Source organism: Macaca fascicularis, chromosome 9, assembly GCF_037993035.2.
Source record: "Macaca fascicularis isolate 582-1 chromosome 9, T2T-MFA8v1.1".
Classification (NCBI taxonomy): Eukaryota; Metazoa; Chordata; class Mammalia; order Primates; family Cercopithecidae; genus Macaca; species Macaca fascicularis.
This window is the reverse complement of record NC_088383.1, coordinates 101,303,538-101,318,475: the sequence shown is the minus strand read 5'-3', so window position 1 is coordinate 101,318,475 and position 14,938 is coordinate 101,303,538. Positions and strand designations below refer to the sequence as shown.

Sequence of the window (14,938 nt, the reverse complement as noted above, 5' to 3'; positions counted from 1 at the left end):
GTGCCCGCCACCATGCCCAGCTAATTTTGTAGTTTTATTAGAGACAAGGTTTTGCTGTGTAGGCCAGGCTGATCTCAAACTCCTGACCTCAGGTGATCTGCCCACCTCGTCCTCCCGAAGTGCTGGGATTAGGGATGTGGGCCACTGTGCCCTGGCAGGTTGCTTTTTATGTATGTGTACAGTTAGTGGGACAGTGTTTCTTTTTGTCCTCTTTGAAAACCTTTTAACTCAGTGCCATTTTAGAACTGAGGAAATAAGCTAATATTGAACAAATAACTATTGCCTACCGTAATGCTTTGGACTACCAGAGTGATTTGCAAATGTCATCTAATTTGTACTCACACAGCCCTCTTAGTTGGGTATATATTGAAGCGATTGAGCCAAGATAGGTATTGTGCTTACCATTTCACAATAGCTAGTAGAGCCGGTAACCCCCAAATGCATGCTGTTAGCACTGTGCTATATAGTCTCCTGCAATGAAATCATGACAAGAAAATTCTAGCTCTTAAAACTGTGAGTCCAGCTCTTTCTTCCTGTCCAGTATGTGGTAAAACTAATGTTCGGAGACACTAAGTAACCTGCCCAAAGTTACCAACTAATTAGTGTCAAGAGCAGGCACTAGAGACCAGTCTTCTGACTACTGATTTGCTTTCTAAATAATAGCATTTTAGGTAACTTGTGCTTAACTTTCTCTGATTATATGGTTGGAGTTGTCATACTAACAAGAACTACAAGTCATCTGTACTTACTAGCTTTCAACATAAGACAATGATTTATTATATACGTGTTTTCTCTTTCAGGTTCATTGTCGGATCCTCCAAATATTGCTGGCTTAAGTCATTTTTGTGAACATATGCTTTTTTTGGGAACAAAGAAATACCCTAAAGAAAATGAATACAGCCAGTTTCTCAGTGAGCATGCAGGAAGTTCAAATGCCTTTACTAGTGGAGAACATACCAATTACTATTTTGATGTTTCTCATGAACACCTAGAAGGTGCCCTAGACAGGTAATGCAGAATACCCTATGAATTATCCAACTTTGTGTACTTGTCACATTAATAATAATAACAATTATTATTTCTACAGAGATGGCTTTATAGCTTCATAGTTTAACAAAAGGTATTTTAACCTGTGTTTTTCCCTGTGTTTTCTGAAAAAGAAAAAATGAATGATGTCATATATTTACTGAGTGGTAAAGGAATAATAATGGCATGACTTTAAATGAGTCTTCAGGCCTGCAAAGTATTTTATTGAGGTATAGAATTTTTAGCAGCCCTTTCCATTCTAACTGGTGTTACATCTAAAGCATGTGATGAGGACTAACCTGATAGTGTCATTGATCTCTTTTCAGACATACTTCTGTTCCAGAATGCTAAACCTTAAATATTCGCTCCTCATTCATTTCCTTGCTTCTCAAGGATGCTTAGTAGATACAGAACGTTTTGATCTGCTATTTCAACCATGGGGATATTTTGAAAGTGTTTTCTGGAGCAAACTCCATTAGGCCAATTTAATTTCTTGGTCAATATATATATATTTTTTCTTTAGATGGAGTTTCGCTCTTGTTGCCCAGGCTGGAATGCCATGGCGCAGTCTTGGCTCACTGCAACCTTCGCTTCCCGGGTTCAAGCAATTCTGCCTCAGCCTCCTGAGTAATTGGGATTACAGGCATGTGCCACCATGCCCGGCTAATTTGGTATTTTTAGTAGAGATGGGCTTTCCCCATGTTTGTCAGGCTGGTCTCGAACTCCTGACCTCAGGTGATCCGCCCACCTCACCCTCCCAGAATGCTGGGATTACAGGTGTGAGCCACTGCACCCAGCCTTGGTCAATATATTTTTTTTTTTTGGATCAATTTTTTATACAGCTAACAATTTCTAATTTTTTTGTTACATCAGCGATTTGATTCATTATTTGAAGTGTAACTTATCCTTGGTAAATATTTATAGTTTTCTGTGATGCCAAGGTGTAATTCAGCAACTTTTTTGATCTATAATGAAATTTGACACTTTTAGTCACTGTCAGCTTTATTTGCTTACTTTTAATAATAATTGTTATATTTTTGAAAAAACATTATCAAAGCGAGGGCGTGGGTTTATGATATGTACTGGGTCAGAGTAGTCTGTTTCCTACTTATTCTAATATTTTATGTTTCAGTCTTTAGGCAGCAGCTTTGAGGTATAATCATCTCTGATATGTATTCCCAGAGGACTTCCATTAATGAGTGCCCTGGGATCATACACTGAATTTCATTTCCTGCTTTACAAATGCTGCAGCAGATGTTCATATAGTAGATCTCTGTATGATGGAGGATGTCTGTTACTTGTCTCAAACTAAAAATCCACTTGTATAAGAGGATCATTTTAAAAACCTGATTATACTGTGTCAAACATGATCCTTTATCTGGGCCTATCCAGCTTTGGTATGTAGCTGTTAGACATTTTTCCCAGCCTCGAGGTATTGAGGTGGGTAAAAGATGTTATGTGGCCAGAAATTCTCTGTTTTCATACATCTTTGATTATAGACTCCAGATAGATAGAGTTTCCCCTTGTGGTATATGTAAAGTACTTAGCACAGTATCGTATTTACTTATGCACTTAAAGTGAATAGCAAGTAATGATAATGGCTTCTGTGACAGCTGGACTGTGAGGTAACTGAGATGTTTATAGACCTAAGAGTTCCTTAGACCCACTGAATAAAATAGTCCTGTTCAGAGCCTCTGCTCTTAACTTCATCTAAATCAAGTCTTATTCTATAAAATGGGATGTAAAGTTTCTTAAGAATTACTACAGGAATCCTGAGTTAAATTTAACCTGATATAGAAGAGTTAATTTATTAGCTGTAGGTATCTTAAACTTTGGTACTATTATTAAGGAATAGCCTCAAGAAAGGCCTATTGGTTACTTATGTTAAAGTTACATACTGTGTTATTTACTGAATCACTGCTTATTAAAAATTTATGGACTATTTCTCTTATAATTTCATCAAAGCCCATAATCATGTCTTAGGCAAATTATGTCATACCTCAGGTTTTTCACTGCGTTATGTTTTTTCCTACTAATTCAAGTTTGTTTTTCTACATAAGAAGAAAGAAATATTCAAATTGAGCCTGTTAAAAGTAGGTCACTTGTTTGTCCTAAGGTGCCTGAGTCTTAGTGACATTGCACCTAAAACTGTAAATTTAAGATTGGCCTCAAAACTATGACCTGCCTTTTTCTTTCTTTCTCTTTTTTTTTTGGAGAATTAGCCACATATAACAGTTTTTATAGACATGCCAAATTAAAAATCTTAAATAGACTGCTGTTGTCTCCATAATCTGCCTTTTTTGGTGTTAATTTTTTAAATTTTCACTATTTATCATCTCTGGGGTAGATCAACTCCTCTGCAGTTACCTCTGTTCAATATTAGATTTTTCTTCTGTTCCATAGCACTTATTTTGTATTCCTTTTTTCTTAGTAGCAATGGTTGTTTTGTTTCTGATTCTGCAAAATTTGCATTTCATATCTAATAAGTTTGAAAAATCTTTTTAAAAGACCATTCTTTTAAAATGACATCTTTCAAGTTTTAATTATGTTTCATACCCTTAGGTTTGCACAGTTCTTTCTGTGCCCCTTGTTCGATGAAAGTTGCAAAGACAGAGAGGTGAATGCAGTTGATTCAGAACATGAGAAGAATGTGATGAACGATGCCTGGAGACTCTTTCAGTTGGAAAAAGCTACAGGGAATCCTAAACACCCCTTTAGTAAATTTGGGACAGGTTTGTCAACAGCTGCTTTCCTTGACCTCATTTAAACCCAAGGCCACTGCATAGTATTATATTTTATGTTTATATAAAATATATTTATGTATATAACCCATGGCATATACAGTTCATGGCATATTTTACATTTCAGGATAGATTTCAAAATTCCACATTTCTACTTATATCCTGTTCAAATAGGGTTCTAAATGTTTAAGGAGCAGAGCAGTTAGAGTTGTGAATAGGTATTAACCAGCATTCCATATGGAGAAGATAATAGATTCTTTTATTCCAAAGCCTACCTTCCAAAGTACTTTTTTTTGTAAAGGCTCACTATAGTATTGTTGAATCCACTTGTCCTCATTTCCTCCACTTCTGCTAATCCAGATGCATAGCATCTGCTCTGGGGTTAACTCTGTGGGAGACAGGACACTGTAGAAGACACAGAAGATCCCTGCTCTGAAAGTGCTACAATCTCCTAGAGGGAGATAAGAAGTGGGGATAACAGGAAGTAGAATAAGATAAATGTGGAGACTCTTGACTTTATAATTGTACCTTTTTCTTCAATTTTTCATTAAAAAGTACTTGTTTAAATATTTAAACAGTAGAAAAGCATTTAAAGTAAAAATAAAAGCAGAAACACCAAGTCTGTCTATTCTTTATCTATTCCTGCCAGTCCTACTCACCAGAGGTAATCATTGTTAACAGATTGCTTTACTGTTAAAATACTGTTTTGGGTATTATAAAAGTTTATAAGAATAATGATAATATATTATTTAGTGTACTTAGAAATTTATGCTTAAAAATTCTCTGACAACATGCTTATTTTATAAATTAGTTTTGGGAACTTTTTAAAACCATAAAGACAACTTTAAGTTTGGATATCATTCTAATATGTCAAACAGCAGTCAGAGAAATTAGCATAGCTTTACAGATTTAGGAGTTTTAAAAAATTACACTTTGAAGCAATGATATTATATTCTTTAGAACCGTAGTACTCGGCACTCAATATTAACATAATTGCCAAGATGAATAGTGTGGTTCTTAGAATGTCTACATAATGCTGAATTTTTTGAGAAGTGATTTTTGTGGAGAACATCAGCATACATGGTATGTAAAGAAGGGAATGTGAGTTTTAAAAAACAAATATCAGGTCAGGCATGGTGGCTCATGCCTGTAACTGCAATACTTTGGAAGACCAAGGTGGGAGGATTGCTTGAGTTCAGGAGTTTGAGACCAGCCTGGGCAACATAGTGAGACACTGTCTCTACAAGAAAATAAAATAATTAGCCAGGCATGGTGGTATGTGCCTGTAGTCCCTGCTACCTGGGAGGCTGAGGATGGCTTGAGCCAGTGAGGTCAACTACAGTGAGCCGCAATTGAGCCACTGCACTCCAGCCTGGGTGATAGTAAGACCCTGTCTCAAAAACAAACAAACAAAAAAAACAACTTTTTTTTTGTTTTTTCAAAAACATTACATTCAAATGATTATTTATTTATTTGAGATGGAGTCTGGCTTTTGTCACCAAGGCTGGAGTGCAGTGGCCTGATCTCAGCTCACTGCAACCTCTGCCTCCCAAGTTCCAGCAATTCTCCTGCCTCAGCCCTCTGAGTAGCTGGGATTACAGGCGCCCGCCACCACGCCCAGCTAATTTGTGTACTTTTAGTAGAGATGGGGTTTCGCCACGTTGGTCAGGCTGGTCTTGAAATCCTGACCTCAGGTGATCCGCCCACCTCAGCCTCTCAAAGTGCTGGAATTACAGGCATGATCCACCGCGCCCAGTGATTATTTGTTTTTTAAAGTAGTCTCTGGTATGTTAGATACTTACACAAACAATGCTACTATTGTGCAGAATATGTTGGAGCTCCTCTTTGGGAGTTGCCTTTTGTAAAATAACCTCACTGGTGACAAATTATAATCAGCATAATCAGAAAGCAGTTACACATTTTCCAGAAATAAATCCAGTGAATAAGGTGAGTAATGTTACTTCTGGTCACAAACAAGGAACATTTTTTTTTTCCTGTAGAGATGGGATCTCACTATGTTGACCAGGCTGGTCTTGAACTCCTGGCCTCAAGTATTCTTCCTGCCTTAGCCTCCCAAAGTGCTGAGATTATAGGCATGAGTCACCATGCCTGGCCACAAGAACAATCTTAAAATATTCTGTAGAAGGGTTTCAGGAATGATGGGCAAAGAGATACATTGCATGGCATATCCATATGGGTGAAGTTTCAGGGCATATTTCTTTTTATAGCCTGACAAAGCAAGGCAGTTAGTAAAGTACATGGTAATATAAACAGCTGAGAAACAAGTGAGCCAGACTCAGTACACAGTACAGAAAATGTGATATAATAGAAATGTCAAGTTACCTTCTGATTTTAGAATTATAAACTTACATTGAATTTAGAAGTTCTATGTATTTTTTTTTTTTTTTTTGAGACAGAGTCTTGTTCTGTCACCCAGGCTGGAGTGCAGTGGTGCAATCTCGGCTCACTGCAAGCTCTGCCTCCCGGGTTCTCGCCATTCTCCTGTCTCAGCCTCCCAAGTAGCTGGGACTACAGGCGCCCGCCACCACGCCCGGCTAATTTTTTGTATTTTTTTTTTTTTTTTAGTAGAGACGGGGTTTCACCGTGTTAGCCAGGATAGTCTCGATCTCCTGACCTCGTGATCCGCCCGCCTCAGCCTCCCAAAGTGCTGGGAGTACAGGCGTGAGCCACCGCGCCTGGCCATAGTTCTATGTATTTTTAAGGTCACAGGTACATTTGAAAATTTGATGAAAGCTCTATGCCCTCATCTCAGATATTATGCATATTTAAAACTTTGCAAAAGTGATCCTTGAAGTAGGATCCTTTGTCAGAAATTCATGCTAATGTATGTAGATTGCTTTAGCCTCAGATGTTTTTGTGAATGTGGGCCACTTTGTTCATCTTGGAATTTGTTTTTGTTTTTGTTTTTGTTTTTGAGAGAGTCTTGTTCTGTTGCCCAGGCTGGTGTACAGTATGGTGATCTTGGCTCACTGCAACCTCTGCCTCTCAGATTCAAGTGATTCTCCTGCCTCAGCCTTCTGAGTAACTGGGATTACAGGCACCCACTACATTGCCCAGCTAATTTTGTATTTTTAGTAGAGATGGGATTTCACCATGTTAGCCAGGCTGATCTCAAACTCCTGACCTCAAGTGATCCCCCCGTCTCAGCCTCCCAAAGTGCTGGGATTACAGGCATAAGCCATCATGCCTGGTCTCATCAAGGGATTTTGATTTAAAATAATAATACTAGGAAAAGGTATGTATTTTTGAATGATTAAAAACCACACATTGTATTATCTGTTTTAAGAAAACTTTACAGTAAGATGTTTGTCCCTAGCATTTTTCATGCTTCAGAAATAGTATAGATTAGTGGCTTTCAAACTCTTTTTTGTATACAACTCATAGTAAGAAGGGCATTTTATTTGGCAATTCAGAGCACATATATGTGTTTGTGTGAGCAGCTGAAACAAAAGTTTTGTCAAACACTATCTTACATCATGGGATGCAGTGTGGCACTTTCCGTTATATTCTGTTTTTTGTTTTTTGTTTTTTCCTAGAGAAACTCTGGTCTGCTAATACTTTAAATGCATTTAATTACAATATAATGGGTCCTGACCCACAGTTTTAGTAGTCCAAAGTGATAGACAATAAACTCTGAGCATTGGATAAAATACAGCACTCATCCGTGAACAAAAATAAACCACAACAATAAAAAACTTTTTTTTTTTTTTTTTGAGACGGAGTCTCGCTCTGTCGCCCAGGCTGGGGTGCAGTGGCGCGATCTCAGCTCACTGGAAGCTCCGCCTCCCGGGTTTACACCATTCTCCTGCCTCAGCCTCCTGAGTAGCTGGGACTACAGGTGCCGCCACCTCGCCCGGCTAGTTTTTTGTATTTTTTAGTAGAGACAGGGTTTCACCGTGTTAGCCATGATGGTCTCGATCTTCTGACCTCGTGATCCGCCCATCTCGGCCTCCCAAAGTGCTGGGATTACAGGCTTGAGCCACCGCGCCTGGCCAATAAAAAACTTTTAAGCTGATTAAAAACTATTGTAAAACATCATGATTAATGGAGGTTTCAGAAGATTTCTGTTGAAAAAATAAGGATGCCCACTATCACTTTTTGTTTGGCTATACTTACAAGTATTAATCATTACAGTAAGTCAAGGGGAAAATGTGATTATAAAAGATGGAAAGGAAGCACCACAAACAAAACCTATTTCTTTATTTCTATATGATAGGATTGCCTCCATAAAAATACTGAAGGAAATCTTCAGATCAGTCATTACAAATAATTAAGCAAGGTTGCCAGAAAGAAGAGGAACACACTAAAATTGCGGTTGGTTTTTTTGTTTTGTTTTGTTTTTGTTTTTGTTTTGAGATGGAGTCTCACTCTGTCACCCAGGCTGGAGTGCAGTGGCGCGACCTTGGCTCACTGCCATCTCCGCCTCCCGGGTTCAAACGATTCTCCTGTCTCAGCTTCCCAAGTAGTTGGGATTACAGGCGTGAGCCACTGTGCCCGTTCATGTTCTTGTATCAATAGTCAATTACAGGAAAATGCTGGGGTAAAAATTATTTCATTCTCAATATTTAACAAAGCTATAAAATACTCAGAAATATGCCCCAAATTTCTCTAAATTCAATGCAGTGCCAGTTGAAAGTCCTGTAAGTTTTTTTGAGGGTTTTTATAATCTCATTATAAAATTAATAGGAGAGTAAAAGGCCAAGAATAGCTAAGATAATTTTGAAGAACAAGGAAAACTACTTCTACCAGGTACCAAGACTTATTATAAAGTTCTAGTTGTTACAGTATTAGAATTGATGCAGGGGTGCATGAAGATACCGGTAGAACAGATTATAGACCCTGGAAACATATCCACAAACATGGAAACTTGATGTAAGGAAGAGGTACATTACAAATGAATGAAAAAAATATAGTTCTTTCTTAGGACTTTATGTAGACTTTCCATAGACTACAGGCACGTGCCACTGAGTCTGGTTCGCTGCAACTTTTAAAAGAAAATATATGAGAATTTTTTTGATCTTCAGGTGGAAGAAAAATTCTTAAACACACAAAAAAAAACCCCATAAAGATAGACATAAACCATAGGTTTAGAGATAAACTTGACCTCATTGAAATTTAAAATTCTTGTTCAAAAGAGACACAAAAAGCTAGATGTGGTGGTATGCACCTGTAATCCCAGCTTCTCAGCAAGCTGAGGCAGGAGGATGGTTTGCACCCAGGAGTTCAAGACCAGTCTAGGCAACATAGACCCTGTCTTTTTTCTTTTTTTTTTGAGACAGAGCCTCACCCTGTTGCCCAGGCTGGAGTGCAGTGGTGCAATCTTGGCACTCTGTAACCTCCTCCTCCTGGGTTCTAATGATCCTCCTATCCCAGCCTCACAAGTAGCTGAGACTACACGCACACGCTACAGCACTAAGCTAATTATTTAATCTTTTTTTTTTTTTTTTTTTTTTGAGACGGAGTCTCGCTCTGTCGCCCAGGCTGGAGTGCTGTGGCCGGATCTCAGCTCACTGCAAGCTCCGCCTCCCAGGTTCCCTCCATTCTCCTGCCTCAGCCTCCCCAGTAGCCGGGACTACAGGCGCCCGCCACCTCGCCCGGCTAGTTTTTTGTATTTTTTAGTAGAGACGGGGTTTCACCGTGTTAGCCAGGATGGTCTCGATCTGCTGACCTCGTGATCCGCCCGTCTTGGCCTCCCAAAGTGCTGGGATTACAGGCTTGAGCCACCGTGTATTTAATCTTTTGTAGAGATGGGGTCTCCCTATGTTGCCCAAGCTGATCTCAAACTTCTAGGCTCAAGTGATCCTCCTGCCTCAGCCTCCCAAAGTGCTAGGATTACAGGCATGAACCATCTTGCCCATCCTCTTCACTTCTCTACCCAGTTTCCTTCCATGTCAGGTTGATGTCAATATTAAATGAGATTGTGCTTGTGAAGCCCATAATAATGTTAAATAAATCATGTTAATAGTATAATACCTGATTGGTAGCTGTGAAAGGACAGTAGGATTCTGAAAAGGTCCTTGCCTTGATTCCATATAGATTTTAGGATTGTTTTTTTCTATTTCTGTGAAGAATGTCATTGGTATTTTGATGGGGGTTGCATTGAATCTGTAGATATTTGGATAGTATGGAATTTTAACAATATTAGTTTTTCCAGCCCATGAATACAGGATATCTTTCCTTTTTGTGTGTGCCCTCTTTAATTTCTCTCATTAGTATTTTATAGTTTTCATTGTAGAGATCTTTTACTTTTTTTTTTGTTTTTCTGAGACGGAGTCCCACTCTTTTGCCCAGGCTGGAGTGCAGTGGCGCCATCTCAGCTCACTGCAACCTCCACCTCCTGGGTTCAAGTAATTCTGCCTCAGCCTCCCAAGTAACTGGGATTATAGGCTTGCACCACCATGCCCAGCTGATTTTTGTATTTTTAGTAGAGACGAGGTTTCGCATGTTGGCCAGGCTGGTCTCAAACTCCTGAGCTCAAGTGATCCGCCCAAGTTGGCCTCCCAAAGTTCTGGGATTACAGGTGTGAGCCTCTGCGTCCAGGCTGAGATCTTTTACTTTTTTGGTTCAATTTGTTCTTAGAGGGTGTGTGTGTGTGTGTGTGTGCTTTGTGTTTTTGTGTGTGTGTGTGTTTTGTTTTTGTTTTTTGTAGCTATTATAAATGGGATTGCTTTCTTGATTTGTGGGGTTATTTTTCTTTTTTTCTCTCCAGATTGTTCACTGTTGGCATATAGAAATGCCACTGATTTTGGTATGCTAACTTTTGTATCCTGCAACTTTACTGAATTCATTTATCAGTTCTAACAGGTGTTTTTGGTAGAGTCTTTAGGTTTTTCTAAATATAAGATTATGTTGTCTATAAACAATGGCAGTTTGACTTCTTTCTTTACATTTCGGATGCTCTTTATGTCTTGTCTAATGGCTCTGGCTAGGACTTCCAGTACTATGCTGTATAAAGTGGTAAAAGTGGGGATGCTTGTCTTCTTCAGATCTTAGAGCAAAGGCTTTCAATTTTTTGCTGTTCCATATGATGTTAGCTCTGAGTTTGTCATATATGGCCTTTATTGTTTTGACATATGTTCCTTCTGTACCCAGTGTGTTGAGAATGTTTATCGTGAAGGGATGTTGAATTTTGTCAAATGCCTTTTTCAGCTTATGGTGTTTGTCCTTGATTTTGTTACTGTGATGTATCATGTTTTTGTTTTGTTTTGTTTTGATACAGTCTCACTCTGTTGCCCAGGCTGGAGGGCAGTGGTACAATCTCGGCTTACTGCAACCTCTACCTCCCGGGTTCGAGTGATTCTCTTGCTTCAGCCTCCCCAGTAGCTGGGATTACAGGCACATGCCTGGCTAATTTTTGTATTTTTAGTAGAGACTGAGTTTTGCCATGTTGGCCAGGCTGGTCTGGAACTCCTGATCTCAAGTGATCCACCCGCCTTGGCCTCCCAAAGTGCTGGGATTACAGGCATGAGCCATTACACCTGGCCCTGTGATGTATCATGTTTATTGATTTGTATATATTTGTATATATTTTGTGTTTGTTTGTTTGTTTGTTTGAGATGGAGTCTCACTCTTTCGCCCAGGCTAGAGTACAGTGGTGCCATCTCGGCTCACTGCAAACCTCCACCTTCTGTGTTCAAGCGATTCTGCTGCCTCAGCCTTTCAAGAAGCTGGGATTGCAGCACCCACCACCACGTCTGGTTAATTTTTGTATTTTTAGTAGAGACAGGGTTTTACTATGTTGGCCAGGCTGATCTCAAACTTCCGACCTTAGGTGATCCACCTGCCTTGGCCTCCCAAAGTGCTGGGATTATAGACATGAGCCACTGTGCCCAGCCTGATTTGTATATGTTGAACCATCTTTGCATCCCTGAGATGAATCCTGCTTGATCATGTTGAATGATACATATATATATTTATATTTTTCTTTTCTTTTTCTTTTTTTTTTTTTTTTTTTTTTGAGGTAGAGTCTCGCTCTGTCACCCAGGCTGGAGTGCAGTGGCGCAATCTCGGCTTACCGCAACCTCCACCTCCCAGGTTCAAGCAGTTCTGCCTCAGCCTGCCAAGTAGCTAGGATTACATGCCTGCCACCATGCCTGGCTAATTTATGAATGATATTTTTACTATGTTATTGAATTCAGTTAGTGTCCACTTTGGCTTTTTCTCTTCATTATTCAAATATGCATTTAGTTTCATAGTTCCTGATAAATTGGAAGCCATTTTTCTGCCCTATTTTGTTTTTTTGTTTGCCTCTTCATGGAATTAAAGTAGGAACAGTTGAATATTTACAAGTAGGTTTAGAATAGGAAAAGGAAAAACTTAGTTCTGGTTATGCCTTACTGATCTGTTTCTCCAAACATAACTCTGCCGACACTGTGGGAGCAACTGGGTTTAGTCAGCTGGGAGGGAAATAAAAGAAGGAGGTCAAAGAGTGGGTGGGAGCATTGAAACAGGTACTCCTTCATGTATAGGTAGAATGAAAGGCAAAGTAAAAGACAAGAATACAGAGGGTGGGGCTGTGTTTTAGGTGTGGGTGACTTTTTTTTTTTTTTTTTTGAGACCGAGTCTTACTCTTGTTGCCCACACTGGAGTGACATGGCATGATCTTGGCTCACTGCAACCTCCACCTCCTAGGTTTAAGTGGTTATCGTATCTCAGCCACCCAAGTTGCTGGGATGATAGGCGCATACCACAATGCCCAGCTAATTTTTTTTTTTTTTTTAAGTAGAGACAGGGGTTTCACCATGTTGGCCAGGCTGGTCTCGAACTCCTGACCTCAGGTGATCTGCCCACGTTGGGCTCCCAAAGTGCTAGGATTATGGTGTGAACCACTGCGCCCAGCTAGTGAAAAGAAAGAAAATTTCTTTTCTTTTTTCTTTTCTTTTCTTTCTTTCAGACAGGGTTTCCTTCTGTCATTCAGGCTGGAGTGCAGTCGCATAATCTCGGCTCACTGCAGCCTTCATTTCCTGCGTTCAAACGATTCTCCTGCCTCAGCCTCTGGAGTAGCTGGGATTGCAGGCATGTGCCGTCACACCTGGCTAGTTTTTGTATTTTTATTAGAGTCAGGGTTTCACCATGTTGCCCAGGCTAGTCTCAAACTCCTGAGCTCAAGTGATCTCTGACTCCGCTGCTATTTACTCTGGTATGCTTATTGCAAGTTCATAGGATTGTAAGTATAAATGAGCCCGAATTTTGTCTGTCTCAGTTGAAAAGTAATTTTTTTAGTTCCCCTACATGTAAAGTGCATTTGAAAATGCAAAGAAGTGTAACCAGTGTCATTGCACTCAAGGTGCTGAAAGTTTCGTTGGGGAAGCAAGGCAAACCCAGGATTTCATTGAGTGTAATTTTAGCTTTGATTTTCCAGGATCATCATCTCTCCTTTTTCTTCCTCCTTTTTCTTACTAATTTTTATTGAGTGCTGTGCTAAGTACTTTACATGGATTATTTAATTTCTAATAATTCTCACAGTAACCCCAGTAGGTAGATGCTCTTATTTCCATCTTATATACGTGTAGATTAAGACTTAAGATAATTAAATTGCCTAGGGTCCCTCAGCTTTTAAGTGCTAGAGTCAGGATCTGAGTCCAGATTTGGAGCTTTTAAACACTATTCTATTTTGCCTGTTTTAGTGTTGCCCAGAATTTAATTCTCCAGGATCTTAGTGGAGATGCAGTTTCACTTCTGCTGAAGTATAGGTAAGATTTCCTGGCCGGGCGCGGTGGCTCACGCCTGTAATCCCTGCACTTTGGGAGGCTGAGGCGGGCGGATCACGAGGTCAGATCGAGACCATCCTGGCTAACACGGTGAAACCCCGTCTCTACTAAAATACAAAAAATTAGCCGGGCGCGGTGGCGGGCGCCTGTAGTCCCAGCTACTCGGGAGGCTGAGGCAGGAGAATGGCACGAACCCGGGAGGCGGAGCTTGCAGTGAGCCGAGATGGTGCCACTGCACTCCAGCCTGGGCGACAAAGTAAAGACTCCGCCTCAAAAAAAAAAAAAAAAAAAAAAAAGATTTCCTTAAGCAGAAGGAAGAGCCATTCAAGGGGAAAAAGAAAAGGAATTATTATTTATTGTATTTGGCTAATGTTTTAGTCTTGCAGGGAGTACAGAGAGGAGAGAGATAGGGCGGTAGTGAAACTCTCTGTATAGGTTATGGATTTCAAATATTAAGTCAGTCTGAACTCAAAGCCTGTGTTCTTCATGATAATAATTAGGTTGACCCCCAAAACCATGACATGAAGAAAAGACCAAGGAGTGAGCTTGGTTTCTTTTGGAGAACATGAGTTAGGATAGTTTGAGTATAACAAAGGATGCCTTTGCATAGAAAAATAGGAAGGAATAGAATAAAAAAATAGAACCAAATAAAATTGTGGAATATGAGCCAGAGAGTAGTTCAGTGACTCCTGATCCTGTGGTAAAGATAATAACACACCAAATCAGACTCTAATACAAGTTCAATTACTTTTTTCTCTCTTCCCTCCCACCCTTATTTCCTCTTTCCCTTCACCATTTTTTTCATGAAGAATTTAAAACATACACAAAAGTACACAAAATACTATAATGCCCTATGTGTGCATTACATTTCCATTCACCCTTTTGTATTATTTTGAAGAGATACTAGATATCATTTTGCTCATAAATATTTCAGTATATATTCTAAGACATAACAGTTCATTTTTAAAAACATAAAAATACCATTATTGTTACCATTAATATCAAATATCCAGTTAGTGTTCAAATTTCTAGTGTTCTTATAAAAATCATAATTTTTAAAGTTTATTTGAATCAGAGTCCAAATAAGGCTCAAGTATTAGTGATTGTTTGATATGTCCTTTATTATTATTATTATTATTTTAATTTTTGTAGAGAGAGGATCTCACTATGTTGTCCAGACTGGTCTTGAAATCCTAGCTCCAAGCAATTCTCCCACCTTGACCACCCAAAGTGCTAGGACCCCAAAGTGAGCCACCCAAAGTGAGCCACCACACCAGTCTGATATGTCTTTTAAGTCTCTTTTTAGCTTATGAGTTCATCCTTCATCTCTTCCTCTGCTCCTTCCCCTCACTCCCCTCTTGGAATTTATTTATTGAATAATCAGATTGTTTGTTTTATCGAACTTCTCATAGCCTAGATTTTTTTTTTTTTTACTGCACC

At 39.3% G+C, this 14,938-nt stretch overlaps 1 protein-coding gene across 4 annotated transcripts in view; it reads left to right on the top strand.

Annotated features, from left to right (window-relative positions):
* Positions 1 to 14,938, top strand: part of IDE (insulin degrading enzyme) — a 120,181-nt gene that overhangs the window by 36,008 nt on the left and 69,235 nt on the right. For all 4 annotated transcript variants that reach the window (XM_005565951.4, XM_005565950.4, XM_074002210.1 and 1 more), the window contains exons 3-4: positions 801 to 1,008; positions 3,589 to 3,758. In XM_005565951.4, the coding sequence (XP_005566008.3) occupies positions 801 to 1,008; positions 3,589 to 3,758 (378 nt within the window). The remainder of the gene's footprint in view (positions 1 to 800; positions 1,009 to 3,588; positions 3,759 to 14,938) is intronic.